The following is a 25,922-nucleotide window of genomic DNA, read 5'->3' as shown; positions in this document are numbered from 1 at the left end:
CACACAACTCTAAGTGATATCAGGAACCTGTTAGAAGCTTTAAAACAGAGCATCTTTCATATTTCAGAGTGAAGCAGGTATAAGTTGCTGCTGTTGTGTTCCCAGCTACAGGGGCAGAAGAAATGGAGGAAGGGACTAATGATGCTGACTTTGCAGCTTGGCTGGCTCCAAAGGGGTGGTGTGGCCAGGGGAGCCAACTCCAGGAGCACTGCTGAATGTCACTTCACAGCAGTGATCAGCACCCCCAGGGAAGGTTTGACAGTGGGAATGGACCAGACCAGGCCGAGTTCAATTCAGACCAGCCAAGCTCTCATCCCTTCCATGCAACCCCAGAGAAGGGGCTCCAGCACCTCACTCTGCCCACATGGCTCATTTTTTGGATTTTCCAGCCAGCATTTCCACACAAGTTTCTCACATGACTTAGGCTTCACTGTTCACAGGGGAAAGGGAGAGATGAGTTCTGAAGGTGCTCGACTGCTGTACATACCCTTCTATGATCCTCCAGTTGCCTCTGGGGTAGAGTTTGATCAAGCTCCTGCTGTGCGTGCAGAAAGGTCATTTTAAAGCAGAACAACACTCAAGAGAGACCAACACCTTGGCACTCACAGGGAATGCTGGGGGAGCCACAGCTGGGTACGAGGGGGGAGATGAGGGAAATGGACTGACAAGCCACCACAACAGGACACCTGCCCTCTGGCAGCCCTGGCCCCGCTGCTCTGCCACCCTCACACACCCCCCTGGCATGCACGTGTGCCAGCAGTGCTCCAGGGAGCACGGCTCTGTGTCACAGCTCCCAGGGACACTCCCAGGTGTGGGGGGCTCATGCCCATGCACAGACACACAGGGACACCCCCCAGCCCACTGGACACACACTCTGGGGGTCAGGGACTCCAACACATCCCACCGTGGTCACTGAAACTCGTTTGAGACTGGGGAGGGCTTCTGGGCCAGCCTGGGGCTCCCTTGCCATGGCCAGGATGCCAGTGCAGTCACTGACCTGCCCCTTGGCACGGGCACCTCTCCAAATCAAACCTCTCTCACTTTGGATATCCATTCCCAGCAATGCAACTGCCACTTTGCAAAGCTGAAGCACGTTGGGGTTTTGCTGCTTTAAAGCATCTCACAAGGTGTAGAATGACAGCTCTGTGCAGGGACCCATCAGAAACCAGGAGCCATCTCCCAGACATCTCAAACCCATTTGATGACCACTCAGAGTTTCAGGTTACATTTAAACACTAGTCCACAAAAATTACAAAGGCCTAAACCATCACAAACGCTTCTTTTTCTATGTGATCTCACATTTATAAAAACTTCACAGCTCACAGAGAATCAACACTCTCCCAGATTTAGACTTCCATGGTGTTTCATTTAGATTTGCACTGATTTGGCACCCAGTTGTACAATCCACCAATGCCATGTCTGGATGTCCCATGAATTTCAAAGGAATTTAAGATTTGATAAATTTTCCTGCCTTCTTTTTGGCAAATAATCTGCTTTATGCACATAAAGGACATGTTTCCACATATCCAACTCCCTTAGAACCAGTGGCCTTGACAATGTGCAGTGACCCTGAGCTTGTCCACTGGGACATTTTAAATGGGACACCAATTGCTCTGGAGGTATGAAGCTTCCACTAAGATCTTCCCTTTCCTTAAAGTATTGAAGTTTTTAAGTATGTGAGGCAAAGGGAAAACCAAATTCTGCATTAGGAGCCAAAATGAAGTCTCATTTTGCCAATGTAGGAAAATTTGAGAGGAGACTTTTCCCAGTGCCACTCTTAAAGAATAAAGGAAATGGCTGAAAGGAACAGACTTAGCATTAGCTTACCATTTTTTAAAATATTTTCAGACTACCACACTGATGCTGTATTGGATTAAGGCACATGAACAAATCTACTTATTTCCACTGTCTAACACCAGGCAGGAACACACACTTCACAGGGGTTTTTACCAACAAGACACTCCACTAGGACTAGTGAAACACCAATATTTGTGTGCTGTACAAATATAGGTGGCTGACACACCTCTACAGGGCTCTCCGTTTCTGGAGCTTGCGGCAGCTAGTTGAAAGTAAAATGCAGAAAAATTAGTCATTCCTCCAGAATCCTTCATCCCAACAGCAATCCAGTGGTCAACAGCGAGGGGAAGGGAGCTGGCAAAGCACTTGACTTCAGCTGAATCATCACAAATGAATTAGAGCTGTAATTACTGTTTGCACCCTCCCACCCTGCTCCTAAAAGGGCCACATTTGGCAAATTTCGTGGGTATCCTTTGAACATCCCAAACTGCTTTGCATGAACTCAGAGGCACAAGCAAAAAAAAAAAGAAGTTGCAGGTGCCCAGAGCACTTTTGGGGACCACACCCCCAGGATCTGTCACTGGAATGCTGCACATCCACCCCAGTGGGGAGGAGGAGGAAGCCAGGGCTGCATATCACTGAGGCAGCAGCCTTATAATTTCAGCTGAAAAAAAAAGTATTCTGTGGATTCTCATCTATAAACATACTTCTCTTAAGATAAAAGATACACGACACAGCACCAAACAGGAGCAATGAAATAAGGGCCTGGATGGTGACAGCTTTTCAAATTTAAAATGCTGATTTTCAACTGAAACAGATGAAGACAAGTAACTTTTATCTAGTCAAGCACAGACACACAACAGAGAACTGAACATTCAAACTCAACTGCTGACTTAATTGTGGGGAAATTGCTGTAACTTCTCAGGAGCAGACACCAGGAAATAACACTCCCACAATCCTGTAACCCCAGCCTGAGCCAGGCATTCCTGGCTGTGTCTGCCCCAGGGATGGACAGACCGAGGCAGCACAGACTGGGAGAGCAGCCCAGCACCTGCTGCAGCCTGGGGAGCGCCCAGCCAAGGCAGAGGGAGGCCACAGATGCAGCAGGAGGAATACTGAGGCTCCACTTCCCAGGAAGGAGCCCCAGGAGCGAGCACTTCCCTTGCAGGGGGCTCCTTGGCCAGGAAAAAGACCCTTCTCCATTCTCCTCCTCAGGGACGTTGCTCCTGGCCAGCTCCCATGGCCTTTGGTGGCGGCTTCCTTGCATTGTCACCGCTCCTGGCCACGTCTCAAGCATGCAAGCCCCTTGTGTGGCCAAGTGGAAGCAGGCAGGGCTGAGCCCAGAGGAGCACAAGGGAACAGGAAGCAGAGGAACACACCGTCCTGCCCTGCCCTGCTCCCAGGCTGCAGCCCTGACAGCTCACGGGGAGCCTGGGCACATTGTCCCACTGCACAACCTGCCTGGGGCACAGGAAACACCCCTGCCTTCCCCAGAGCCAACAGCAGCAAGGAAACCAGGCCTGTTCCCCTGCAGGGGAAATGAGCTCCCTTCCTCCTGGGGAGGGGAGGCTGAAGCTGACAGGTCAAGTGGACATGACTGCTGGAATCAGGATTCCAAACAAAGGTTTCCTTCTGGGCACTGGTACAGGTTTCCCAGAAAAACTGTGGATTTTCCATCCCTTCAAGTGCCCGAGGCCAGGCTGGATGGAGCTCTGAGCAGCCTGGGACAGTGGGAGGTGTCCCTGCCATGGCAGGGGTGGCACTGGATGAGTTTTAATGTCCCTCCCAACCCAAACCACTCTGGGATTCCTGGGCTGATACCTTGACCCCATTTCAACCAAACACACATTTACATTTTGGGGCTGAAAACCAGCCAGATGAAGAATCACATAAAATTGATAGTTTGCTCCTTCCCAAGCTAAAATTACAAATTCCAGCTCACAGATTCCTGTGCCCTCCCTCTGTGGCACAGACAGCACATCAGAGCCAGCCCCACACACTGACCTGGCAGCAAAACCACTGCCCTCATGGATCACCCACAGCAGCACAGCCCTCAGCCATCTTCCAGTAAGAATATAAACTCCAAATCCTGAAACTGTTATTCTTTGAGTCGAAATGGGGTCAAATAGCAAAGAATTATTGAGCTCCTGTTGCTGTGCTACACTTTGCACTCTCCTGTGTGCTGCAACAGCAAAATATCACCTTATGCTTTACAAGGATTGAACAGGGTGGGAGAGCAGCCCAAAGCAGTAATTTTCCAAGATTTCTTGTGCCTCCCTGTATTTCAGCTCTCCAGCTATAAGAAAGGGATGGTTTGGGGGGCAGGGGCAGGTTTGTGGAGTACCAGCCACAGGTGATCAGCAGGACACCATGGACAGCTTTTAAACTGGAACCCAGTGGGTGGCCGGGTCAGAGTCCAACATCTGTGCTTTTTACAGGCAGTAGGGAAAGGTCCTTTCAACTTGCTGAGCAAAACCATCTCTCTTCCTTTGAAGTTACCACTCCCCCAAGGCTGGCCAATAAACCACTCCTCGTGAGCCATGAGATGCACAATCCCTGACCCTCTGGTGACCGGAGAGCTTCCAGCATCCACTTCCCCAGCACAGGCCACGTGTGCTTCCCAGAACACTGTCTGACTCAGGAGTGGGTGCATGGCCCTCAAAAACCACCAGAGCACGTGACAGCTCCAGGGTGAATTCAATTTCTGAGATACAGATGAGCTTTCCATCCTTTTCTTTCACAGTTTGGAGGAATTCTTCAAAGTTTTAGTCTCACTTGCTTTCAAAATAACAATCACAATGGAAGTTGCTGAATGCTTCCTTCAGAGAAAATTCAAATTACTGCTGTCATAGAAAAGGTTTGAGGAAAAGCAGAAAGAATTTCATTCAAGTCTGAAGCATCAGAATTGCTTTTCTCCACTGTTTTTACCCAACTATGCAGTGAACACCCAGATCACTGAGCAGTGAAAAGGCCTGAAATGCATTGAAAAGGCTGGTGGAGATTCCAGTTCACAGACTGGGGCTGCTCCAGAGAGTGGCTTCAGCAAAACAGGCTGGAAAACTGCTCACAGAGGGAAATAATCTGATCAGAAAACTCACATTTGTGTGACCACACAAGCACACCTTCAAAAACCTGGTCCTTTGCTCTTCAGCCTCACCAGACTCTGGAATTTTGATAAAATCATGGACAAACCAGCACAATTCCAAGCACCAATCTCCTACACTTCAGGCTGCCCCAGAGTCCAAAGGACTGAGAGGTGACAAACCTCAGACTGCTGAACTGATGACATTTTCTAGTGTCATCAGCTCACACAATTCCTTCAGGTCTCTCCAAACATCCTCTCCTGTCCTGGGAGGTCCTTGAGCTCAGCACTGAGCACTCTGAGGAAGCTGAGCCAAACTCCAAGGATTTGGCTCCATGGACAGAGAGTGGTGAGGAGGGGGATGCCCTGGGCTGTGCAGCAAGTCAGGTTCAATCACTGAGAGGGCCCTTCTGGTCCCAAAATCTGTGAATTCAGGAACTGACCCAACTCCATGCATATGGCACCTCATTACTGGGGTGGCAGGGGAGACATTTGGCAGAGAGGAGGAAATAAAAAGGGAAAACACAACTGCAGAGTCAGCCACATTGCACATTAAGCTTTTGATAGCCAGGTTGTACACTAGAGTGAGGATCTCAGATAAATGATTCTGAAGCCTCTGCCTCAGCTCCTGCATTGCCATCTCCAGTAGGAGCTGGAATTCCAGTGGGAATGGCTGTTCAGATTGAATCCTTCAAGTCCCTTTCCACTTTTTCCTCCCTTCTCTGAACTTCTCTGCTCTTCCCTTTGACATACCATCAGCTCTTCCTTGAAAGGCACACAGCAAAAGCATCACCTTGTCTGATTCGTGGCAACAGACTAGAGCAAAATTATGTTGCTGTCCTTCATAACTCTTTAAAAATACCACAAAACTCTGTGCAGCTTCCTTGCCAAGTCCCCTTTGTAAAGCCAACACTGTTACCTTGTGGAGCTGAGGAGAAATTTGGATAGGAAATTTCTAGCCCCTGCAGATGATCTGTAGGTGTTTGTCAAACAAGCATTTGACTTGTTATGGAGAAGTTTCAGGGCAGAGGGGAATAACTGGGACCCAGGAGCACTGAACTGCTTTGACAAACTTCCCACGTTCCATTTCCCCCTGTACAGACGTTGCATTTTCAGGGATGCAGGATCTCAGCCCTGCCTAAATCAGGCAGCAGCAGGAGATGTGGGGCAGCACCATGTCCTGGCACAGGTCCCCCAGAAGGGATGTGGGATTTTGGGGGCAGGGGCAGCCCCCCAGCCCTGTCACACTCGCAGGGCAGGGGCACGGCTGAACATCCTCCTCACCTCAGGGAACGTGCAGAGATTGTGCACTGCCAGCCAGAGGTGGCAGATCTGCCACAAGGGCTGCCAGTGCCTGCACTCCAAGGTCACCAAGATCTACCTAGGGGAATGCCTTCCCTCATTTTCCAGAGTTTTCAGTGGAGAAATCATGTTTTAACTTGGGCTGGGACTTTCCAGGAGCTGGAGACCTCAGTGTCTGCCCTTCAGCAGGAGTGCAAGCACCTCCTCCTCTCTAAATCCTCAGTCCTGCAGGACTTCTACTGAAAACACTGAGAACTACCTGCACAACACATTTTACTGCAGCAGTTTTAATGAGCAGTAAGATGGTATAACTACTATTTTTTTGGTGACAAGTAACTGTAAGAAATGTTCCAGTCTCCTTTTCCAAGGAGCTCACCAATTCCAGTCCGTGTTAAAAAAAAAAAAAAGGCCTGTCCAAAGATCGCAGGATTTCTCAAGGGGAAAAAAAAATATAAGGCAGCCCACAAAAATTTATGAGTGCCTGCATTTCCTCTGCTTGAGACATAACAAGTGAAGCACTGTCTAAGTGCAAAATACACAAGAGAAATGACTGCAGAGTAAGATCTCTACAAGGAAAATAATTCCCAGGTGAAGCTGTGCAGCTCTGAAGAGGTTAATACATTTCCTAACTCCAATCAAAAATGCATAAAACAGCACATATTTTGCACCTTAGCCATTGGAACTTCAGTTTATCATAGATAAAGAGCAGGGAAAAGGTTAATTCAGGCAACCTCTTTGAACCAGGATTTTCAGTTCTCTTTTCACCTACTTGAAACCTCAAGACTAACACAAAGAGGTGAAAAAACCCCAAACCTAACCTCTGCTGGGTGGGTCTGCAAGTGCATTTTACTGGACAGAGCCGCCTGTAGATAGATCAGCTGCATAAAGAAGTGTCACCACTGAAAAAACAGATAAAACACCAACACAACCCTAACAAATAACTGAATAACAAGGGAAACTCCGTGCCGGATTCAGTTGGGTGGCTGCTGGCCCGTACCCCAGAAACAGCAGAACACCCCCATTTCAGTGTGGAAACTGAAACAGAGCTACAGTGGTGTGGGATCAGACTGGGGGGAAGCACAGCACCCCATTTCAGTGTGGAAACTGGAAGAGCTGCAGTGGTGTGGGGTCAGGCTGGGGGGAAGCACAGCACCCCATTTCAGTGTGGAAATTGGAACAGAGCTGCAGTTGTGTGGGATAAGACTGGGGGGAAGCAGAGCCCCCCATTTCACCCTGGAAATGGAACGGAGCTGCAGTGGTGTGGGGTCAGGCTGGGGGGAAGCAGAGCCCCCCATTTCACCCTGGAAATGGAACGGAGCTGCAGTGGTGTGGGGTCAGGGTGGGGGGAAGCAGAGCACCCCATTTCAGTGTGGAAATTGGAACAGAGCTGCAGTTGTGTGGGATAAGACTGGGGGGAAGCAGAGCCCCCCATTCCAGTGTGGAAATTGAAACAGAGCTGCAATTGTGTGGAATCAGACTGCAGGGAAGCAGAGCACCCCTGTTTCTGTGTGGAAATGGAAACCGCTGCAATGGTGTGGGACTGGGCTGGGGGGAAGCAGAGCACCCCATTTCACCCTGGAAATGGAACAGAGCTGCAGTGGTGTGGGGTCAGGCTGGGGGGAAGCAGAGCCCCCCATTTCACCCTGGAAATGGAACAGAGCTGCAGGGGTGCGGGGTCAGGCCGGGAGGCTGCAGCCCAGCCCAGCCCGGCGCTACCGGCGCAGGCCGCGCCAGCCGCGGTGCCTGTAAACATCCCCGCCGCCTTTATTGGCAATTACTGCTGAAGGTCACACATCAGCAGCGGGCCTAAATTCCAGGAAAAAAAGCTCTTCTTATGTAACTGCTGCCTGAATGTTGGCAGGTGCCCAGCGGAACAGCTCACTGCAATGTGGCTGGGAGGGGAAAAAGGAATATAAAAAAAATAAAAAGCAAAGTAGGCCATCTCGCAGCGCGATCGGCATCCTGCGCGTGCCACCTGCAGGTCAGCACCGACGGGGCCCTGCCTGGCAGGCCATCAAAGATTCATGGCTGCTCCAGGATGGGTGTGTTTAGTACCCAGGACTCGCACTGCAGGTGGAAACTGGGCCACGGTGTCCCCAGACGGCAGCCCTGGCCGGGAGGATGGACAGGAGCCTTTCCCAGTGCCCTGCAGGGAGGGAGCTGGGCTGGGCTGGAGCACAGGGAGCCCACGGTGCAGCTCGGCATGCAGCACCAGGAAATCTGCATTTGCATCACGCCCGCACTCCTCAGTGGGCTGAGGATTGCATTAACAGCACGTTACACTGTTGTGTCTAATTAGAAGCAGGGTTTAGCTCTTGCTGTTGTGTGTGAAGATTCACACTTGGTGGAAGAATTCACCTCGGCCCTGCAGCTCTTCCCTGAGACAGCAGGCTCCATCAGGATCAGGATCAGAGCAGCTCCAGCCCAGGAAGGAGGCCACCAACAGAGACTCAGCCCAAGGGCTTCTAAGGACAGTGCCCTGCCTTGGGGTTTTGGCTTTATCACCTAAACACCTGCACAGAGCCCATGTCCAACTCACCCTGCTGAGCCCTTCAGCTCCTGCTCCCACCCCATGCTCCAGGAGAGGCAAAGAGCAGCCACAGCACAACCCAAAGGCAACTCTGAGCTCACAACTCCCCAAAACCAGGAGAGAACCAACACAATCGTGGTGCCACTATGGTGGGACACAGTTCCTCATGGTTTGGGTTTTCTATCAATGCTCCACTGCTTCTCCTTGGAAAACTACAGCTCCTCCCTGTCCCTCCTTTCCAGTACCAAGGGAACTACACATAAACCCTCAATAAAAGTGGGAGTTAGGACAGCAGCAGCCCCTCTGCTGTTCCCTTCCACTCCACTCCTCCAGCACACAAAGCCCACCAGCTCAGCCCAAAACTGTCTGGGGTTGGTGCCAACCCCACACTGAGGGGATTTCCTACCACTGGTGAATTCCAGCATTATTCACCCACTTCCAAAGGACACTCCCTTCTTCACTCACAAAAACGTCGAAGAGGGTCTGTCATGACTTTCTGTCACGACTTTCACTAACAATCACAGATCTGGCATTTTTTATATCCTCTCTTTTTGGGACCCTCTCCTCGCTGGGATCACCTTGCAGGACACAACTAAGATAACTCAAACTATGTAAAAAGCCACCATGAAATCATGCCATCAACAGTTACTTCCCCCAAGGGAACAAGGAGCATTTCAGCTGATCAGAAAATTCAAACGTGCATAATTTTGACAGAAAAGCAAGTTAATAATTTTACTAATAATGCAGAGTTTTGTATTCTTTGCCCTAAATGTTTACAGTTTCCAGGGCTGACAAGGGGGGAAGAAGGAAACCAGAAAACCCCAGGATTTCTGAGACTTGCCAGTGGTTCCAGCTCCATCTGAATCCCTTTCCCTATGCAGCCAGTGCTCAGTGGGGATGGTTACACACACACCTGCTCCTTCCATGCACTTGCTCCATTAAGGAGCAATAAAATTCCTCCTTTGCAGCCTCCAGACCAAATCCTAAATTGCTGTGCACGCTCTGGCTGATTTACTGCAGGCTAAGACAGCACATCACAGCCAGAAACCAAAGGGGAAAGAGTTTCACATTATGACTTAATTTGCAATTAAACAATTCAACTTTCTCTCTGAAGTTTCTCCAAGCTAAAATTATACATATATACACACGTGCTATTCTGGGAAGCTGCAGCAGCACATCATCCAAAGGACCAGGCCTGGTGGAAACATTTCTGTGCTACAGGTTAAATTCTGGAATCCAGAGCAGACTGCTGGTGTGTATGCCCCAGGTCAAAAGGGGAAAAACTGGGTTTATTAACAAAAAAAAAGAGAAACAGACAGCAGAGCACCTCTGTAATGCCAGAAGTGTGTCTGGAGCTTGGGGATACACCTGAGATCTCATCCCAGCACAGCTCAGAGGTGACAGCAGGGCAGTAAATGAACTTGTACAACAAGAAATTTGTCTTTCAGTTGAAAACCAGAGTCTGGGCAGAAAGCAGTGATGGGAAACCAGTTTTGTAGGGAAGGGACCTTCAGCTCCAGCCCTAAAAGCCCCCTGAACAGAAAACACCCTCCAGGCCAGCTCTGGGTGATGTGCACAGTATTTGTCCACTTTAGTGACAAATAGTTTGGCTTTCAAAGCCATTTCACCAGGCAAGGTCTCCAAATATTCCATTTTCAGAATGAAGTTTACCCAGTGAATTCAGGTGGTTAACATCAAAATTAGCAAGTCACACCGTAAATTGCTTTCTGTAGATTTCATGACCTACTCCACTAAATAAAGGTCAGAAATGCTTTAGACATTTTAAGTGGTTGAGCTTTGTTCCAAATAAAAGGCTGGCTTGGGAGAGAACACAGGAAACAAAGCACTGAGAGGAAAATATTTCTTTTTTCCATGGTATTTCAGTAAAATAAGGTGCCAGTCAATCACTTTCTCAGTATTATACATTTATGCAAATTCCACACCCACACCAGGGTTTTTTTGAGCTGATGAGGAAGTTGCACAGCAGAGGCAGCTCAGCTCCCTGCGCTGCTGCCCTGACCAGACACCAGGCTTGTCACAGTGCTTGGGAAGCTCCATGTCACTTCAAGTCTTCCCTCAAAGAGGGCTTTTCACCCAGAAACTGCTTCCCAAGCCACCTAATCCCCAGGGTTACACACCAGCCATCCCGTGGCCTCCCAGCCAAACCCCAGTGGGGCACAGCAAGGGCACTGCAATGCTCTCACAAGCTGCTGCACTGTCACCTTCCCTTCCTGGGAAAGGCAGCAGCACAATTTCTGCACAAGGACCTGCCCCCCCAGTCCCACCTGCACCCACCTTCCTCCAGCTCCTGCATGGGCACTGTTAAAGCTCACTATTTAGCTTTCCAAATCAGAAAATAACCCCTTCACACTGACACAGGAATGGTGGCCAAGTGCTAAATGCTGACTGCCTAGAGCAGTTCATCCTCCAGATCTGATCCCAAACTTCACAGGATCTACCATGGCACCAGCTGACTGCAGACTACCAAAAATGATAACTCCATCTGGATTAATATTCCGAGAAATGACATATGGAATTAGTTACGGTAACTATTCCCAGGATAGACACACAGCAGACTGAAAACTCCACTAATTCACTGACACAGGCACACAAATCAGAACGCTCAGTGCTGCAGAGACAGGACAGATCACAGGGCTACTGGTAAAACAAACACCATAGAAACAACACTGGAGAAAAGAAATAAAATTAAAACCTCAGCATTATCCAATTCAATGGTAATCTGCCGGGAAAGAAAGAAGGGGAAGAATTGAAAGCAAGGATTAGTAAGAGAAACGAAACATAAATTTCACGTAAGGATCTTATAAATCATTTAACACTTAAATGCTGCAATCCAACATTGTTTTTGCAGTGGGCATGAGGAACATCTGCCAGCGTCGGGTTAGGGAACAGACCCTGCTGGGAACGCTGTGCCAGGCAGCTTGGGAGGCAGGATGTACCCTGGCTTTGTTCCTGTGCCAGGGACAAACCACGTGGGCAGGCTGACCCAGAGCCAAGGACTTCACCCTTGGGCACGGGAGTGTCACGAGCCCTGAGCAGCAGCAGCTCAGGGGCTGCATTTCCACTCTGGGAGGGAAAATGGAGCTTCCCAATGCGAGTCCTGCAGAGCTGGGGAGAGTCAGCTGGTAGGCACCCGGAGAGACGTGCATGAATGACATGTTTCAGCACAGTGAAAAACTTGGGTCTAGCCTACACTGTCAATGTAGTGCAGTTTTGTGCCTATTAAATACTCCACAGTATGCTCCCCGTCACTGAGCCATCCTGAGCGCGTGCCAAGCGAGGAGTCTTCAGCAATATGGAAAAATTTCAGCCTTCCCACAGGCTTCTGTACATCTGCGCTCTGCCCACGGGTTCTGCTCGCTGCTGAGGAGCCCCAGCTGTGGCAGCAGGCTCTGGGTGACAGGAGCACTCCCCGTGTCCCCCTGCACTGCCCACCCTGCTCGGGGACATGGGCCAGCAGGGTGAGGTGACCTGTGGGCTGGCACAGGAGCTCTGTGCATCCTCACACCCTTATGTAGGTCAGGTTGCTCCAGAGAGCACCACGTGGGGCTGCAGCAGGACCTCAGAACCTGCCCAGAGCTCTGGGGCTGGACACGGGAGGGCAGGGACAGCTGAGAGCCTGGCACAGGGACAGGACAGGCACTGCCACAGGTTTAAAGGGAAGGAATCCTCCCCTGCCCAGGTGGGGAGTCCTGGCACAGGCTGCCCCATCCCTGGAGGGGCTCAAGGCCAGGCTGGGCTGTGGAAGGTGCTCCAGGGAGGGAACTGGGTCATCTTTCAGGTCCCTTCCAAGCCAAGCCTTGCCATGGCTGTGCTTGTGAGGGCAGGGTGAGCTCTGCACCCTGATGGATGGAACCACCTCTAGGCAGGGACTCCAGGACTTACAGCAGGGTTTTTACAATACAAGAGGGGTTTTTCCTTCTCTTTTTTTTTTCTTTTTTGTTATGCTACAGGATGGATTTTAAAAACAAAAGGTGCTACCTTTTAGGTGGTGACTAAATTCGGTTCTCTGAGTCACAAGGGAGAATAAATCCCACTGCAGTGCTCACAGCCAGACAGTAAAAGCTGTTCTACTACTACTGACAGTCTATCTGTGAGCAATCAGCTGCTGCTTCCGACTCGGAAATCACTTCACAGGCAGGCATATCCTGACTCCTTATGTAACTGAGCCACTGCTTCACAAATCAATGCTTCTGCCACACTTTGAAGATTTTTTAGCACCTTGTGGGGTTCTCCATGGTCTGAATGGTGCAAGGTATGTTAACTGCAGCTTCTAGAAATACTGCTTCATCCAAGTTAGCTGAATGAAGCCTAAGAAACTCCTAGGAATTAATTTCCATTTTGGAAAATCTCTCAGTGGCAAATTACATTTAAGGAAAACTCTTAAAGCTCTGATTTGGGTTTCACTGGTGTCTAGTACACACAATATGCATCACCCACTGCTTTTATTTATTACTTAAGGTGACCTTGGACAGTGGCTGCTGGCTGTTTTAACAGGAGAGGACACAGTGATCTGCTGGAGAAGTGTAAGATCTATGGTTACACTGAGCCTGTTACACCCCCAGAGCTGAGCACCAGGAAATACCAGCACCCATGAGAGGATCACCAGTCCCACTCCTTTCCCAGGAGCAGCCTGGCCACAGCCAGCCCCTTCCAGCTGGGATGTCTCAGAGAAGAGACCTTGAGGAGAGGACAGAGGGTGATGTCCAGCACAGGACTCAGCCACTTGGGCAGAGGACAGTGTGCCCCAAGCTGACACCTGCAGCTGTGCCTTTCCCTGCTCCCTCCCCATCCCACAGGGATGTGCTGCTTTCCTGCAGCTGGCCAGGGAGTTCCCTCCAGCCCAAGAATTCACTCAAATTGCTGCTGCACAGGGAGACAGTCCCCAGGCAGGAGCAGAGCAGCAGCTGGAGCTGGCCTGGGCTGGCAGCACTGGGGAGAGCACAGCCCTGGCCATCCCTACCCTGAGGGCATTTTCCTGGGAGTCTCCTGTGCCTGGCACTGCCTGTGCAGCCTGGGTGTGCTGGGAGCAGCCCACACGTGCACACCCATGTGTGCTCCCTCCCCAGAGCCCTGGCACCACGTCCTGCTGCTGCCTCCTGGTGACATTCCCAGCTGGCCAGGGTGCTGCAGGTTCCTCTGCCTGTGCAGCATCTCCCTCCCTGGCAGCTGCTACAAACGATTCCTGCTGCTCTCAAACTCTGATCTCTGCAGTTTTTGCCCTTTCTGCTGTGAATTGAGCACAAGAAACAGCTCCAAACCCATCTGTGGGGGAGAACTGGACTGAGGCACCACCTGCTCCTGGGCACAGCCTCCCCAGGCAGTGACAGCCCTGCCACATCCCAGCTCCCCCAGTCCCCACTCCCAGCTCCCCACTGCAGGCTGTGTTCCTCTGCACCCACTGGTGACAAGGGAAGAGCCTCAGCTGAGCAGAATTCCAGGAGAATCTCCAAATCCCAGTGTCAGCTGACTGTAACCACTTCTAGAAACACAAACGTGGGTGCATACACACCCTCCTCATGGAAATAAAGAACAGGTCTGTACCTACAGAAAAATGTTCCTCTCAACCAGTCAAGAGTTGTGTGTAGGAAAGGGAAAGAAGAAACATGGGTGGGTGTACAGAGTTTCCATCTATAAACCACAACAAGATTACTCAGTTGTACACAAATTCAAATTAACTGCAAAACACCCTCCTCTTGCAAGGTTACATGACCTGAAGAGTCACCTAGACCTGGGAAGCAGATAAAGGTGTTACAGCCTTCAGAAAAAGGTAACAAAATAGATATTTTAAAGTGCCAGCAACTGCAGGGATTAGACTTAAACCTGCCAGTCTCAAGAAGAAAAGCAACAGAAACAAGCTTAACTTCACATATGATTTGAAAGGTATTAGTTGATTAAAAATGTTTTGTCCCTGCACCAGCCTGGAAGTGCTTACACATAGAAAACAGCTTGAAGAAGCAGGAGTTTTATTTTCTTTTACTGAATAAAGCCAGTGTTTAACAGAATGATGGACTGTACCTTACCTTTTCTCCATAGCCTCTATCTTTGGTCATCATTTCCCTGAGCGTCTGCAATACCTTAATACACAGTTTCTCCTCATTCTCCTCCAGCAGCTGCTTTGTGTGCTTAATTAACCTGAAAAAACCCATCAATCAGGTTAGTGCAAACATTCTAAAAATGGGGTAAATATATGTGCTTATCTTCACTGCTTTATGCTGCAAACAAGGATTATCATCATAGTGTTACACAAGCACTTTGGAGCCTTCTCTCCAGAGCAACACCTGACAGCTACCAGGGGAAGCTGTGAGCAGGAAAAGAGCCAGAAAACCCCCCTGGCTGCAGGCAGCAAGGATTCAGTGGGATCCAGGACCTGATGGTCCTCCAGAGCAGGCAGTTAACAGCATGAAATCTATTCCACTTGTTTAAAAAACAGACAGAGCCCTGGAGGGTGCAAGCCCAAATCCATCCCACCCAGCACTTGGGACTGACTCAGTGCCCACCCCTCCAGGAGGGGACAGGATCTGCTCTGAACTGCCCTCTAAATGTCCTTGTAATCTCCCCTTTCCCTCCCTCTAGCTGGGGTGATGCCCATGACAACAAGTGATCCTGGTGTATTCACCCAGCACCTCAGGAACATTCCTGGGGTGAAGGCAGGTATCAATAACTGGATCAGCTCAAAGGAACTCATACAACTGCTCAGGACATCCTGCAGCAAACAGACATTTTTAAGCATTAGTTGGGAGAACATATCATCCAGTCTTTCCCCATTCCCACAAGCAGTTTTTCTTCCCCAACAAGGACAAATTGCCTTGATCATATCACAAAATACTGATTTTTACAGGTATTTCAGAGGATATCAAGTATTCACCAAGCTGGGCAAGAGGGCTCCATTCCACAGGGCATGGGAAGTCTGGGAAAAAGCAAAACAAGCCAGACTTCTAAGACAACTTACTTGCAAATGAAACCTCCACTTTCACATTTCCTCCTGGCATCCGTGTTCTCTGGGAAGAGCAGCTCAGGCCTGTGGAGCACATCCACCAGCACCGACAGCTCTGCCTGGACCAGAGGGCGCAGGCGATCCTCCAAGGCTGACACGATGTCCTAGGAGAGAAACAGCCACAGCAGGTTCAGCCAAACATTAACACCACAGACCCAGAGCTGAATTCCTTTTACCAACGGCGGATGAGGGGCAGGACAACTCGGTCTGTCCTGCCTGAATAAACTACAAGACCTGAGGGGGTTTGCTCAGGTGAGACTTTCAGTTCTGCAGGGCAAGGGGGCTGAGCAGTCACCTGTAACCTCTCGATGATGTTCCTGTAGTCCCTGGAGGCGGCCAGCACCGAGTCCCTGCGCGCGGCGTTCCGCGCCGTCATGCGCCAGTTCATGGCAGTCTTCTGCACGATGTTGTGGGACTTCAGGAACAGGTTGTTCACCTGGCTGTCCAAGTCCACGGGAATGGCAATCGCTCTGCTTTTGGCTGCAACAAGTGGAATCAGTGGGAAATGAGACCCTGAGGCCGTGAGCCAACACAAAACAGGACAAAGGTCTGTGCAGTCCCTTCCTTCTACGAACTCTCCTTCCCAGGCTGAGAGAAAACAGCCTCAAGTTGCACCAGGGAAGATTTAGATTAGACACTGAAAGGGTTATAAAGCATTAGAAAGGGCTGCCCAGAGAGGTGGTCAAAAAACATTTGTTTGTGGCACTTGAGTTCATGTTTTACTGGTGGTGCTGGGCTGGCAGCTGGACTTGACCACCTTAAGAGATCTTTTCCAACCTTAACCATTCCATGACTCTGAGTGCATTTTAAACGGGGCAAGGTCAGGCCTGGGCAGGATTATGTTTAGAGGCTTCCACACCTCAGAGTTGTTACTGTTGTTTGAGGTGTGGGAGTAGGAATCCTTCCCTAAACACACACCTCCAAGAGCTCGTGCTGGCACACGTGGACACACAGCAGCAGAACCTGACCCCATATCCAGAACACTTGTGGACACTGGAAGGGGAGCAAATTTATGGGCTGCCACTCCCAGCTGCACTAGGGAAGGGTCAGGCTGGACGTCAGGAGGAATTTCTCCATGGAAAGGGTGCTCAGACCTTGGAACTGCCCAGGGATGTTTGGAGTGCCCATCCCTGGAGGTGTCCAAGGAAGGGCTCGAAGTGGCACTCAGAGCTCTGGGCTGGGGACAAGGTGGGCACTGGGCACAGCTTGGACTCAATGATCCTGGAGGACTTTCCCAACCTCAACAATTCCATGAAAACCATCTCCCTGCTGCAGATCAACAGGACTGCAGGGAGTTTTGAGGTTAGACAGAGAAAGCACTTCAGGTGACAGTGACAACACCCACTACTCAACCACGATGATCTATCAGCATGAGCCTGGACTGAGAGTTATCCCAGGTGGCACCTGCAGGACACAAACCACACTGTCCCCGTGGCAGGATGATGGCCTGGATGGCCCCACTGGAGCAGGCAGCTCTGCTCAGCCCCACTCCTTACCTACGTCGGAGAGCACGCGGATGCAGCTCTCCACAGAGGCCTTCTGGCTGGGCATGAGCCAGGTGCAGTGGTACACCCTGAACACCCCCTGCAGCAGCTGCACGAACACGGGCTGCCGAGTCTGCAAGGCAAGCACAGCACAGTCACAGCCCTCGCCTGCAAGGCCAGCACAGCACAGCCACAGCCCTCGCCCTGAGCAGGGCTCAGCTGCTCCCAGTCCCTTCCAGCTGGGCTGCAGCACTTGCTGGGCAACTCCCCGTGGTGGCAGGGTATCTACCACGGGATCAGCAGCTGCATGGGAAGGGTGGGAACCAGTGCTGGAAGGGAGAATGAAACAGGAGCTTCTGCAGCAGGAAGGCCTGGTAATTGAGGCTGACTAAGCAAAGGAAGTGAGCAGTCACCTTCATCTGTTTTATCAGAGCTATCAGCAACCCTAGCACTCAGATTCCTCTTTTAGTGTTGACCAGCAGCTGACTCAAGAGGCCACAGGTAAATGGGGCTTGGCTCTGTGACAGCAGAGCTCCAGAGTTGGAAACTCATCATTCCAAGCATTATTAGCTGGTCTCCAATTCACTAGGAAAGCAGCTGTGTGTTATTTGGAACACAGGCAGTGGTTAGTGGCAAACACTGCAGCTGCTACGGATCAGCCAAAATCAAGGTGTGGTTTTCACCCCTGAATTTCACAAGGTGATCTTCCACTACAGACAGGTGAGCTGCTCCAACACACCCAAGCCCATGAGCTCTGTTCTTTCACCTTTGCAGCTGCCCAACAGTGACCAAAACTCCATTTGGTTTTGTACAGTGATTACTTAGTAGAAGAACATATTACAACCTGTAGAGGAAAGAGCATTTGAAATATTTCAGTCTGAGAGGGAGCACCCTGTGTCCCTGTGCCCACTAGCTATGGAATGCTTCTATCAGCTACAGGAACTACACCACAGTGCAAACACCACAGGACTTAGGAACCAGGGAAAAAATACCTCATTTATTCTGGTCAACAGTAAAGCCTGTTTGCAAGAAAAAAGCGGAGTTAGAGTAAAAAGCCAAGTCTATCAGCTAATTAAAGCTATAGATCAATCAAATAAAACACCATTACAAAATGTACAAGAGCAGAACCAAAATTCAAGCCCCCAGAATTGCTAAGAGGCAAATACCCATTATCCTTTCTGGAAATAAGCCAAACACCAAAAACCATGGCACACAACAGCATCCACCCAGGGCTCTGAAAATACCTGCATGTTTGGATTTAAACCACCCACGTATTCCTTACAATTCATGTCTGAAGACTTTTTTGTCTTAAAAACCCTTTAAGATGTTTCATTTGATTAAACAAGGTCAATAAATCAAATAGGAAATTTACTCCATGTCCCTCATGTCTGCTTACTGCACCTGGGAAGGGAAACCTTGGGCAGCAACAACTTTGGAGGCAAACAGGCTGAACAATGTTTGTTAAAGAGAAGCTGTGGGCAGCTGACCTTTGCCAAGAGATTTGTGTTCTCCTAATTTTATGTGAGTTGAACCACATGATGGATGGACAAGGTGTTCCCTGAACTAGCAAGGCTGACTCAGGGCAGGAGGAATTTCAGACCCACAAGCCCTGACACGAAGGAGCGGGAGGCAAGAGGAGGCTGGCTGGCATGAGAAGGTGCAGCAGGAAGGGCAGGGAGGAACTGAACCCAGAACAGAGTGGTCACAGCCCTTGCCTACAGAGATCAGCCCACCTGCAGCACCTCAGAGGGGAGGAAATCCCACCTGGAGCAGGGATGGACACCAGGCAGGTGGGACAACAGGCTGTGCTCCTCAGGGAGGAGAATCCCTGGGTATAGACAAGAGTATTGACAGGCAGGAAAAGGGAGAGAAACCACTTTTAACTTGGAGATGTGGAGGAAAGATGAATCTAGGACAAGGCAGATCTATCAACTAAGATGGGAAAAGAGGTGAACCAAGTGACTTCATCTTGCTAGACAGAGGGGGAGATTGAGAAACTAAAGAAAAACTGCTGATATAACATTAACAGATGGCTAAAATAGGATGGCAAGATGTGTATTCAAATGCTGCATCTCAGAGATGACAAGTGAGAGCAGGGCAGCTCAGGTACCTGGCACAGAGGAAGGGCAGAGCCCAGGACAAGGCCACAGTCTCCATGTCTCACTTTTTTGAGGAGGACAGAAGGTGCAACAGCAACCAAAGTCACCTGAGGAGCAAATCAGCTGCTTCACTGCTCACTCGGGTGAGGTGAGAGACAGGCAGGGGTAGGACTGCATGAGCTTTGAGACCTGGAGATTGCACTGCAAACACCTGCCTCTGGCACTACCAGGTTGCATCAAGTTTCAACAACTGCCCCTCTCAGCCTCCTGCCAGAGCTGCCAGACACCTGACCACTCCACCCACACCCTGCCAGAAAGTTATTTATGCATAAAGAACAGTGTTATCTCTGTGCAAATAGAAATATTAGGGTAACATCCTGACTCTGCAGCTCTGCTGTACAACTCTCTGCCTTCTCCTCTTCAAAAGTGTTCCAAGCTCCTCCTTCACATTTCCCCAACTTCTGAACTAGGCAAAAGTCTACTTGGTGAGACACAGGAGAGCTTCTGGATTCTTGTTCTGTATCCTTTTTTTTTAAGGGCAATTAGAATCTTTCTGTAAAATATGCTGTCCTCACTCAATCATCCTTGCTCCCTCTGTGATATGTGTGGAGGGGGTTGGATGAGATGGGCTTTGAGGTCCCTTCCAACACAAACCACCCTGGGATTCAATGGCACACAAGAACTCTCTACAAAAGACCTTGGTGGTAGCACAGAGTTAAAGGCACTGATGAATCAGTGTGACATTTGAGCTTTTCTAGAAGAACATTTGGACTGTGACCTACATGTTTCTCCCTTTCTACAGCAAAAAGACCAGTCTGGTCACCAAGAATTGCGTCGTATTGACCCCCCAGTTACACCACCACTGCTCCTGTGTTTCCTTTGCACTGCAAATGTCACCAAGTGGAAAGCACACAAGTGCCCTGGCAGTGCTGTCCCTGTGTGTGCATGTCCCCACCTGCAGGGTGGTGCTCTGGTCGGAGAAGGGGGAGCTGAAGAAGGTGGTGACGATGCTCATGACGATCTCGGTCACGTACTTCTCCAGGATGGAGTCCGCGTGCTTCCTGTCACTGGTGTTGTTGCAGGCCTGCAGCACAAACCACAGCAGGGTCAGGGGCAGCTCACCAAGCAGCTGAGACTGCAGTTCCTCATGTCACATTGTCCTGGGCCCAGTTCAGTGACCCTGGGGCTCTGCATCTCCAGCCCAGAGCAGAGCCAGCGCTGTTCCTGGTTTGGTGTGCTGGCCCAGAGCACAGCTGGGGGAGGGAAAAACCACAGTGTCTTGGAGGAAGGCAAGAGCAGGATGGGGAGGACTGAGGTGTAATGCTTTCGTATGGGGAAATACTTGGAATCCCAGGCAAAAAGCCATATGGCCAAATAAACACCAAGCCTGGAAAACAATCTGTCCTGACCTGCCAAAAAAACGCTGAGTGCTGCTCAGGAAGGAGCTCAGTGATGCTGGCCAGAATAAGCAGGCCAGGTGGCAGGACAGAAAAGGCACTGGACAAAGGAGCAGGGTGTGGAGCTTCACTGAGCTTTGGTTTGGGCTTGGATTTTTTCTTTTAAAAAGGAAAATATGAATGTGTTCCATGGAATATGACTAATGAAATCCACAGGCACAAGGAAAAGGACGCACATATTTGAAGGAACAGAGTATTCAGGGTACTTATTGCCCTGATGCACTGGGATGTCTTATCCTTGCTGCTCTGGAATAAAGAGGTTTTTAAGCTGAATTCAGTTCCTTGGTGCAGATACATTACCCGACAGATGTCAACCAGGAAGTTCTCAAACAGCTTCCACATGTGATTACTGGTGTAAATCTCTTTCATTTCTACTTCTGTGTCCACATAGCAGTGATTCAAGAAGTTGATGTATGCTATTTTGACCTAAAAGTAGAGAAAATAATTCATAAAGAATAAGAACCTGAGTGGTGGCATGAATGAATATAATGCCACATTAAAAGTGCTACATAGATAATTTGGAATTCTACTTCTTCCTTTCACTTAAACACTGGTGAAATTTAATGCCATGAATAGCAAGACACCATCCAATAAAAAACCACCAGGATTACTGCAGACAAAACGTCAGCATAATAATAATTTCCAGTTCTGCAGAACCATCTGTTCAAGGTTAGCAGCACATCCATAAACCTCTCTGCCTCAAGAACCCTATAAAATAACCAAGCACAGCATCACATTCCCACTTGCAGGGTAAGGAGGAAGTAGGAAAGGATTTAACTTGACTGTCCAGGTTGGCTGGGGGTGCCAGCAGCAGGGAAGGACTGCAGCTCCCAGCTCACTGCCCTCCTGCACCAACCCCCTTGCCAGGCCAGGCCCAGCAGTATCAACCCTCCCTCACCCAAACCCAGCACATTTCAAACACGAACAGCCCAGCTCTCCTGCAAGCCCTCACCTCAGGTATGCAATCCTCGTGGGTCACCACCCTGACAATGTCATCCAGAGGCAGCAGGGAGTTGCATTTGATTTCCGTGTAGACGTTTTTGCCCTCTGTGCACACAGCCAGCAGCTCCACCAGGTGGATGTGGTACATCAGGGGGCTGTTCTCGTCCATCCTGTCCCTCTCTGACCTCATCATCTGCACCAGGGTCTGGAAGGAGGCTCTGTCGTTGTAGAACACCAGCACATCTTCCCCTGCATTCACCAGCTGAGGGCCACGGAGAACATTCCATCAGCAGAGCCAAGCCTGGGATCCCCCCCAGCATCCCCTCGTGGGGCTGTCCCACTGCTGCTCCCCAGCCCCTCAGGGCAGCTGGGCACTGCCCTCAGGGACACAGGGCACCAGGAGGACATTCCCATTTAACTGACCCCTTCTGAACCACCGAGGAAATTCAAAGCCAGCCCAGCTGCCTGCTAGCCAGAAGCTGTGCCAAGAAGTTTGTGATTTTCCATTGTGCCTTTCCATGTCACCCCAGGTGACTTCCTAAGGCAGCTGTGGACAGCCCTGTGCTGCTGGAGAGCTGCCCAGAGCACAGGGATGGGAGGACTGCAGGGCTCCCTCCTTCCACCCTTCCCAACAAACACCAGCCATCTTCCAGGGCCAGGGAGTGACACGTCAAGTCACACACTGAAGATTTCCATCAGCTTCACATTTGACACTTGGCTGGCCATGATTCCAGAGATGGAACTCCAGGAGGGGAAGGAGATGGAGCAAACTGAGCCCTGGTTCACTGCTGAGCACACAGCTGGAGGGATCCAGGGCTGTTCTCCCACAGGGTTTGGGGAAAACAGCAGGGTAAGATGTAGGAAAAACCCCCAGGGCAGCTGCTGACCTTGGGGGAGCCCCTTGCTGAGCATCTTACACTCAACTAAATGTTGAGAAGCTAACGAAGCTGGTTTTGAGTTGAACAATAAAATATGGAAGATTTTTGATCCACCCATGAGGATTGATGCTCAAAAGCCAGAGCTGACAAATCTGATCCTGGGGCTCCCCCTGCTGAGGAGGCCAAAACATTCCATCAGATGTGCAGATCTGCCAGATTCCATCCAATATCCCCCTTAAAGGCATTCACTCAGCCTTCTCTGACCCCTCCCATTTCTCCTGGCTCCCCAGTTTCCAGTTTCCCACAACCTAAAGCCAATCCTCACCTTCTTCCCCTTCACACTTGAACAGCTGAGTAAGCACATCTTGCTGAGACTGTCTGCAAGGGCTTGGAGAGTCAGGACAAAGGGGAATGGCTTCAAATTGAGACCAGGTTTAGAGGGCAGAAAAAATATGGGTGGTGAGGGCCTGGCACAGCTGCCCAGAGAAGCTGGAGCTGCCCCATTCCTGGAAGTGCCCAAGGCCACACTGGATGGGGCTTGGAGCACCCTGGGATAGTGGAAGGTGATTCATGGTGGTTCTACAATTTCATAAAAAACTCTAATTAAAATGCTATCATGGTGAAATTCTCCTTCTGCTTTAGTGATCTTGAAATTAAACTACTTCTCTTCAAGCCAATTTTACTAGACAAAGGCACCCTTGCTTCATAACCCCACCTACATGCTGCTGGGTACAGGCCTGGGAAGTAACTCGTGCCATTAACAACCAACCCCTCGTTACACCTGTGAGTCAGGAGCTCAGAGAGCTTATGGTCACAAAAAGCCTGAGCTTCCTGGGAGCTGCAATGCTCTTTTTGCATGGTGAGAGCTGTCAGCTTCTTGGCAGTCCCCGAAGCGAGAGGATCAATTTGTCATGTTCACCAACTGCTATGTGCAAACTTCTGTTCAGACCCTGAAATCTCTGCAGCTCTCACCTCAGCCATTACCATATCTTGGCATTTCTTAATGAATTTCCCCTCTGCCTTGACGATGGTCTGCAGGAACTTGATGTACTGAACGTTCCTGCCGTGCGTCTCGATGCAGTGGACGAAGTGCTGAACCACGCGCTCGTTGATCTCGCTGCAGAGCTGGAAGTTGTTCATGAAAATGTGCTGCATTGTCACTGCTTCCAGGATCTGAGGGAGGGGATGAAAGGGAGCAACAAGTCAGAAAATCAACAACTCACCACATCCCCACTGGGGTTAGGGTAGAGCCAACACTCCTGCAAGCACAGGGCTGAAGGGAACTTTGCTGGGGACCTCAGCTTTCAACACCACTGCTCCTAACTCAGCCTATTTTTCACCCCACTTCAGCCTCTTGAACTTTCTACACTGGAACTGCCCTAAACAAATATCTTGCCAACTTTTGAGGCTTTGGAATGAAAACAAAACGTGACCTCTTCAACCAATTTTGCAACAGAACAGCCCCAGAGGTATCACCAAGGACAGTGCGGTCCCTTCTCTTGCTAGAACAAAAAGATAAATAACAGCCTGAGGTTATTCTTACCCCTGGGTTAAGGAACAGGTTTATGTGCTTGTGCAGCAAGGCCTGGTTCTGTTGGTTCCCAGCACAGAAGTTCTGCAGGAACTCGTGTGCAAGCTTCATTATCTCCTGCATCCTCGTGTCTTCAGCCTGGGATTGCACGACAAAGAAGAGGGGGTTAAAAACAATCCAAAGGTTCACCTTGAGGTGAGCACAGGATGAGCCACAGCTCCAGCAAGGGAACTGTCACGTCTCTCACACCCCAAAGGAAAACAAACCTCCACCCAGTTCACAGACGTTTGGGATGAGCTGGGCCAGCTCCACGCTTCCAAAGAGCGTCAAAAATAAAGCCCATAATAGAAATTACAGTAGTTTATTCTCTAAAAGCGCCTATTCCACAGCCAGGCCTGCCAGCAACGTGCTTTAGTCACTTCTACTCTTCTGAACACCCGGGCCCCGTGGCCAAACCACACATCATCACCTCGGGGCTGCCCAGGAAAGCTGCCACGTCCCTCTGCAGCGCCTTCCGCAGCCACGGACGGGGATGCTCATGGCAAAGCAGGGATGGAAAGTTGCTTTTGCACCAGCTCAGCCCAACTGATCCTTACTGGAACCTCCACGCTCCTTGCAGCCTTCCAAGCACTGCTGAGGAACCCGTGCCCTTCCTCTGACGTCAGCGTGGATTCCCAACCCAGCGACGGCAGGAGCCGCGCTTTGGAAAATTACTGTCTGTTTTTATTTTTAAGGAATTTAGTATCTTTCCAAGGGTGAAACCCCTTCCACACTGCCTGTCTGATGCACATTCACACGTAGGGGACAGAAAGGGGATGATAAGGCGTTGAAGGGTGTTTTTGCTGCTGATTTTTTAGCAAAATATGACGCAAGAAACCGCGAGAATTAACATTAATCAAAGCTGCTGTGTAGAAGTACTGGTTCTCAGGAACCTGGTGAGTTTGAAAGAGAGGACAGCAGAGCAACCAGGAAAATGTGAAGAGGTGCCTCACCTCAGCACTGATAAATTCATCACCTGTCACCTGTGATGAATGAGCAGCCAACGTGATGACCTTGGGGTGTGCTGTGTCAGCACAGCCTGCTGCTCGGCAGGCTCACAGGCACAACCCAGGCCCAGTGGGCTCCAGCCTGCACAGCTGCCAAGTGTTAGCCCTGAGAAAGCTAATTAGGAGCAGCAGACCTCACCTGGAGAGCCAGTGGGTATTTATTCACCTCTAAGGGGGAGTTTAGGACCCTACAGCTGGGGGAGGGTCTGTATCTACTGCTCATAAAACCCCTGGGACACCCTCCCATCCCTCCTTGTTGCCAGGATGGGCTCACCCAGCTGCCTCACAACGAGGGTCTTGCTTCCATCAACCCAGCTTTACCTCAAGGCAGCACCTGCCTCACATGAAAAGCTCAAAGCTGAGCCTTAATTCTGAAGTATGATGCTTGAATATTTCTTCAGGCAATCTGTATATTCACAGGCTTCAAATAAACAGACTTTGTCTGAGCTCCTTATTTCTGAGAGTGGGGATTTCCTAGACTATGAGGCTACATAAACCAGCCTCTGTGCACCCAGTCTGCAGGGAGGAGGTTCAGCAAGATTCAGAGGAGGTATGAAAAGCCTGTCAGCATGACACCAAGCCCCACCTTCTCGTAAGGGATCTGCAGCAGCTCCAGCACCACGGCGTGAGCTCCCATGTTCCTCAGGAGTCGCTGCTGCTGCTTCCTGCTCTTCCTCACCGAGGCCCCTTCCTGCACGCAGAGCTTGCTGAGCCGCAGCAGGATCTGCAGGAGACACTGGCCTCAGAGCCCAGCTCTGG

The 25,922-nt window shown here is 50.2% G+C and overlaps 1 protein-coding gene across 1 annotated transcript in view; it reads right to left on the bottom strand.

The window, feature by feature from the left end:
* The window catches only part of ITPR1 (inositol 1,4,5-trisphosphate receptor type 1), a 157,217-nt gene that overhangs the window by 58,545 nt on the left and 72,750 nt on the right, over positions 1-25,922 (bottom strand). Inside the window, exons 29-41 of the mRNA XM_064433143.1 lie at positions 25,750-25,887; positions 24,130-24,255; positions 23,559-23,759; positions 21,719-21,970; positions 21,067-21,192; positions 20,265-20,393; positions 17,223-17,343; positions 16,022-16,206; positions 15,682-15,830; positions 14,753-14,864; positions 11,425-11,451; positions 2,024-2,059; positions 488-538 (exon numbers count right to left, since the gene is read on the bottom strand). Of these exons, the coding sequence (XP_064289213.1) occupies positions 488-538; positions 2,024-2,059; positions 11,425-11,451; positions 14,753-14,864; positions 15,682-15,830; positions 16,022-16,206; positions 17,223-17,343; positions 20,265-20,393; positions 21,067-21,192; positions 21,719-21,970; positions 23,559-23,759; positions 24,130-24,255; positions 25,750-25,887 (1,653 nt within the window). The remainder of the gene's footprint in view (positions 1-487; positions 539-2,023; positions 2,060-11,424; positions 11,452-14,752; positions 14,865-15,681; positions 15,831-16,021; positions 16,207-17,222; positions 17,344-20,264; positions 20,394-21,066; positions 21,193-21,718; positions 21,971-23,558; positions 23,760-24,129; positions 24,256-25,749; positions 25,888-25,922) is intronic.

The sequence above is a fragment of the Passer domesticus genome, chromosome 9 (genome assembly GCF_036417665.1).
Source record: "Passer domesticus isolate bPasDom1 chromosome 9, bPasDom1.hap1, whole genome shotgun sequence".
Lineage (NCBI taxonomy): Eukaryota > Metazoa > Chordata > Aves > Passeriformes > Passeridae > Passer > Passer domesticus.
Note: the sequence above shows the minus strand (reverse complement) of the source record. Positions and strands in the feature narration are given on the sequence as shown.